Source organism: Benincasa hispida, chromosome 12 (assembly GCF_027475165.1).
Source record: "Benincasa hispida cultivar pf3 chromosome 12, pf3_genome.v1.1, whole genome shotgun sequence".
In the NCBI taxonomy this organism is placed as follows: Eukaryota; Viridiplantae; Streptophyta; class Magnoliopsida; order Cucurbitales; family Cucurbitaceae; genus Benincasa; species Benincasa hispida.
Window position 1 is genome coordinate 37,309,819 of NC_143489.1, and position 6,106 is coordinate 37,315,924.

At 31.2% G+C, this 6,106-nt stretch overlaps 1 protein-coding gene across 2 annotated transcripts; it reads right to left on the bottom strand.

The window, feature by feature from the left end:
* Positions 1-2,010: 2,010 nt before the first annotated feature.
* Positions 2,011-5,386, bottom strand: LOC120092589 (nucleolin). Of its 2 annotated transcripts, none has more exons than XM_039050721.2 (2): positions 4,585-5,386; positions 2,011-2,188 (listed from the first exon to the last, which is right to left on the bottom strand). In XM_039050721.2, exon 1 carries the CDS (start codon positions 5,197-5,199, stop codon positions 4,597-4,599), a length of 603 nt encoding a protein of 200 aa, XP_038906649.1. In that variant the 5' UTR covers positions 5,200-5,386; the 3' UTR covers positions 2,011-2,188; positions 4,585-4,596. The 2 variants fall into 2 exon arrangements, with proteins under 2 accessions (XP_038906649.1, XP_038906650.1); XM_039050722.2 differs by lacking the exon at positions 2,011-2,188 and adding an exon at positions 4,226-4,457.
* Between the last annotated feature and the right edge of the window lie 720 nt (positions 5,387-6,106).

Genomic DNA, 6,106 nt, shown 5'->3' on the forward strand with positions numbered 1-6,106 from the left:
AGTCAATTTGATGAAGATATACCTCTTAAATGAGAAAATATGGAATTTTCAAGTTTCAGTACAATTTATTAAGGTTATGATCAATGTTTAACTATAGGGATTGTTGTTAGAATTTAAAACGTTATTTGTTGATAAACAAAATATATATGGAATTATCAAATTCTATGATTATGATTAACATTTGAATCTAGAGAATGTTGTTAAGTTTAAAATATATTTTGTCGATAGAATAAAATGATGAAAAATAATGTACAGTTTCCAAATTCATTGTAAATAATGAAAACAATTATTAATGTTTGAATTTAGAGAAGTTCCAAGAATATTTGAAATTGATTTTGTTAATGAGATGGATATTTGGAAATATTTTGCTCTCCTGTGAATATTTAAATTTGATTTTATACATTCTGAGATGTTGAGAATACTTAAATTTCATTTAAAAAAATTAAATATTAAAAAATACTTTTGTCAATATATGAGTAAAGAATCAAACCTTTAATCTATCAATAATATAAGTTTATGCCAATGAAAGTGCACTTGTGTCAAGACAAATTAATATTAAGAAGTTATGTTAATAACTTTTTTTAAAAAATTTTAATTTTAATTTTTTTTCCCTTTCAAGCGAATACAGAAAACACAAAAGAATAATAATTACGTTACTCTCAATTCTCTTCCAATTTAAACGAGTTAACAAATTTTAAGGGGACCTTTGGAGAAAAAAGTTGGTTATTATACTCCTAAGTTATTATAATTGGATTATAATAGTTTGTGTTTGAGATGTAGATTATTTTAGTTTGGGTTATAATAGTATGTATATGAGGTGTAAACTATTTTAGTTTGAAAAGAAAATAGTAAATATGGTAGTAAATGAGAATTTTGAAATAGTGTTGACTGTTACTAATTGAAAAATATAAAATAGTATTTACCATAGCAAGAGATAGTTATTATAGTCTTAAGATCCTTGCTCCAAATATATCCTAAATGATTTATTATATTTCAATAAAAAAAATTTAAATTATTTCTTAGACTTCATTGATTCTAAAGAGATAGTAAAGCATTGACAAAATTATGAGAAATGATATTGAATAAAACTTTTTTAGATATGACTTAAGAAACTGCATGGTATTTTAGGAAAATTAGGATAGATGATGACTTGATATATTTCATTATTTTATGTATTTTTCTTGTGTCTAGTTTTCCCTACTTATCAATTAGTAACATTAAATATTGGTTGTTAAAAATGCTGATTAAGTTGGGGTAGTTCTCCATGGTAAAGTTTAAAACCATATTTAAATAATTGTAATATTTCTAAAAATTGGAAAACTTTACATTTATATTAATTTAATTAATTAAAGTTTAGTGCTCATCTTCTTAAATCTCTTTTTAAACGTATCTAATAAATTTCTAAACTCTCAATTTTGTAGGTAATAAGTCAATAAACTTTAAGAATGCCAAATAGATTGTTGTAGTAATATGCACTATATTGTAGGGATCGGGGCACTAAGTTGAACTATGAAGTCTAGAGTTAATATGTTGGAGTTAAAAGACTTATGAAGTTATCAATAAATGAGAAAAAAATAATGTTATTCATAAATGTGCAAACTTCAATAGTGCTTACTACTGAAATTGAGTTGTTTAATACAAACTTATGAAGTTGATGGACCAAACACCACAAACTTACAATTTAACCTATCAATTATAGGGACAGTTTGCAGAAATAGCAATCAACTTAAAATACTATCAAATATAACACAATGTAAAAGAATTTGCAAATGTAACAAAGTTTAGATCAAGTTCTCAAAGTCTATTAATGATAAGATCATATCACTAGTAAAAGTCTATTAGTGATAGAATTTATCACTAATAAAAATCTATCCAAGTTTATCACTAACAGATTTTGCTATATTTGCAATTCTTTATAATTGTTGTTATACGCTCAACTATTATTAACAAAAAATACTGCCTAATGTTATTACCCTTCATTATATAGGATATAAATATCAATAAAACATAGAAGCAAATGTCACCGATATATATTAATTTTAAATTAAATTAATTCTATAAATTAATTATTTAAAAAAAATAAAAGAGAGAAAAGAGAAACATCTGTTCATATAACTTGATATAAAATAGATTCCTGGTCGGCATACAGCCACAAAAGAATGGAAAGAGGACGAACCATATTCTTGAACTGCACATAAAAAAGAATGCATCAAAAAGTGAATCCAAAGTCTATGCCATCTGAAATATTTCAGACGATTAAACTTGTATAAAAGATTCTCCTGCTTCTCTATCTCTAAACCACAAAACATACTTAGCTCTACTGACATATGAATGTATTAGTTAAGCGATCAATAGATATGTGGTTCGAATCTCCGTCTCCTACACCCCTATTTTACTTCAAAAAAGAAAAAAAAAACAGTAAACAGCTAAAATGTAACCATCCTAGCAACAAACATAACCTAACTCAGTGATTATGATATCCTTAACATTTTCTTATACAAGTCATGTTAAATTCTTTAAAAAAGAAATGTAGGCATTGCTAGATCCATATGATTCCAGGAAGATTCTTGATCACAAAATCACAGAATGTGTTTTTTTTTTCTTTCCAAGATGTCTACAACACTTGCAAATAGTAATTAGAAGAGCACTTAGGATCTAAGTTTTATATCATAGCAATGAAATGATCAATTATCAAAGAGGTCATGCTTCTTAAAATTTAAAAAGATGATGGAATGCAACTAAATGGTTCCATCTTTGTGAGCTTTCCTATAACATTTTCTTCAAACAACTTGTCTAACTGAGAGATTTTTACCAACCCTGCGGTAAATCTATGTTAAGAAAGATAACTCCTCATGCTCTTTGAAAACTAAGTAATCGGACTGCGATCTCCAAGAGAGGGATCTGGGTATTTGAGAAGTATTGTTTAGGTGGCAAAGACATGGTTACACGTTTAAAAGAATTGTCAAAAGAGAATCATATAATTTTTTTACCTTTATGATAAAGTTAGATATCTCTAATGAACCAGCATTTAATTGGAGTTTTATGCATGTATTCTTTTGAAATTACCCCACCGCTACTTGGGAAGGGGTAGCACAAGTCGTTTTCAAAGAAGAGAGTGGGTGGTTATTGAAGAGTGAAGACACCTTAAAAACTACTTTGAAAAGTTTTGTCAGAAGAAATCCACAAACCGTTTATCACTTATTAACTAACATCTAAATGGAGTTCTATACCTACATTCTTTCAAATTTACCCCACCGCTCCTTGGAGTGGGGGTAGCATAAGTTGTGTCTGGCAGAGAGACGAGTGTCTCTTGAAGAGGAAAGACACTTTACCAAGTGATAACTTCGAGGACTGAAATGTTTGGACTTCAAAGTGGTTTAATATGGTTGAGGATTTTGTGTCTTTTCTGATTATACTTGCCGAAGATTTTTTTTGCGATCTCCCTCCCTCTTGGCTTTTGGATTTGGTACAATATCCTTCTCCTCTTATCTTTAACATATTTCCTACACCCCATCAGTACATTGTTTCTTTTCGATCAGTACATTGTTTCTTAACTTCCACCTCTACACCCCTACACCCTACCCCCTACTCAATACTCCCTACTCCCTACTCCCATACCCTCTCCCCAAATTGCGTATATACTCTAAAACAATGAGAAGAAAGATATCAAAGCAGTTGCTTGAGGATAAGGAAAAACTATAGTATACCAGCACACCAGCATACCAGCATGTGTATAACATACCGCAGATAAAGATGTCTCAAATAAACAAGCTCAACAAATAAAACCAAAAAAAATGATGATCAAACCTAAAAAGAAGACTCACATGGTCATAGACATATATACTCAAAAGCACTGAGAAGCAGAAAATAAAAAGATTCAACATTAAACTCCATAACTGACTCTTCCTTCTCCGGCAGATAAACACATATTTTCACTAAAAAGAAAAATGGAAACATATTCAAACTGAAGATGAAGAATGTGTAAAAGTTAATTCTTTCTTTGAACAGGATTTCTCCCTCACAGATTATCAAGTTATTGTCGTCAAGTTCGTCTTTTTTTTTTCAGGAAAATTTTCACTCCATGGTTGCAATCATTGAGAAGAGAAGAACTTTAACCCGACATTTTATTGTTCTCAAGGTATTTCTTGGTGACAAGTTCTACTGTAATAATGCTTGGAAGTGATGATCTAAATCTCAAAAAACTGCATTTCAATGTGCAAGAGTATTGGCATCACTAACATATCCAATAGGTGAAGAATCAAATGTTACAAACTCCCTTGATATCCATTAATTTTAGCTTACAATTAAGAGTGTGAGTGAGTACAATCCCCTCCTACAAAGAAAGACTAAACATTGCTTCTACGTCGTTCAGAAAAATGCATATTAAAGATAGCCATGGATGCAAGCAACCCTCAACGCTTTGGATGTCAAAGTGGGAAAACAAGAAAACGTGTAACCTTCAAAATCAAATAGTATGGAGTAACTCATTACATTGCTGCATTATCCCTAAACAAGATAAAACTGAGAAATATCAACTCATATCACTTCTACAAACTCCAAGGTTCGGTTGCCGAATTTACTGACCTTCTGAACGTTTCAAGCATCACTATCACTGCTATCATCGTCGTCGTTCCCCAGATCCGTAGCAAAATAAACTCCAGGGTGAACCTTTCGCCTCCTCGTCCTTGAAGGAAGGATGTTGTCCAAGTCGACCTCCGCAAGTGGATCATCCGACAAATCGCTCTCTTCAGAATCCAATTCACTTCCATCGTCACTGGAATCTTCATCGTCGTCGTCATCTTCCTCTATCAATTTCCCTTTTCCTTTGTCATCCTTCATAATCCCCTTCCCCTTCCGATCCTCCGCCGCTTTTCCACTCGATTTTTCACCATTCTCACTGTCGTCTTCATCCTCATCATCCTCCACCTCATCTCCCGCGTCTAAATCAGCTCCAACAACTCCATCGTCATCTTTCCCTTCCGCAACCGAAGAAGAAACATTATCAATCGATTCATCATTTTCCTTATGGTGATCACCATTCTCACCATTCTTCTTCACATCATTACAAGATTCTTCACCTTCAACCACTTCGAGCTTCTGAAGTTTGTTCGAACGCTCCTCTTTCGCTTCGCAGCAAGGATCAGCAGGTTTCCGTTTCGCATCAAATGCGACCTCCTCCATAGTGGTAGTTTCGGCCATTAATGTGGCGCAAAAACCCTAGCTTTGAAGCTTCGAAACCTAATTGTTGAATTGAATCGATGGAAGAAAAACAAAATTAGGGTTTTTGAAGAATAAACTGTACGAGAATCAATCGATGAACGAAAACCCTGTTTTGCTTCGTAGCCGGGATCAGATTTGGCATAACTTCATAATTTTCCAGTTCCAGTTCAGTAAAAATTCAAATTTCACCCCATATATTTATCGTAAATTCCATTAACTTTACTTTTTTTCACCTATGAAAGTAAATTTTAAAAATTTGAATAAAGTATTAAATTAATTGAAAATATCGCTCTTTCAAGTCGGATATCGCGGGGATGCCGTTGGTGTGGGAGTTACGAATTAGCATTTTTTTTTTTATAATTTTTTTTCTTTTCTTTTTTTTTTTAAACATTTTTTCTACAAGATTTAATATTTTAAAATTAGGAAGATGAATGAATATGTTTAATATTTGGGAATTTTCTAGTACTCTTGTATTTCATATTCGATATGAAATCCACATAATTTTTAAAAGTTGTTGATTAGTATAAAAAAAATCACATAAATATAAAAAAAATTTCTTCAAAATAAAGAATAAACAGGCAGAGATGATTAGGAAATTCACATGAATTGTTGTGTAGGTTGATTAGTATGAGAAATTTCCTCCAAAATAAAAAACAAAAAGACTGAGATGATTGTGAAATTCACATGAACTGTTTTGGAGGAAGTTTTTGTCCAGAAGAAAAAACAAAGAAATAGGGAATGATCTCCACCTGGAAGCCATGCTGCCAAGACTATAATTAGAGGAGCAGACAGTTCTGCACTCTGTCAGCCTAATTTTATCCAAAAAAAAAAAAACAATAATCATAATATTACAATTCATCCAATCATACTTCTTCAAACCAAATTA

Excerpts from the sequence above, each read along its gene's own strand:
- LOC120092589 (XM_039050721.2), bottom strand. The coding sequence starts at position 5,199 with ATGGCCGAAACTACCACTATGGAGGAGGTCGCATTTGATGCGAAACGG.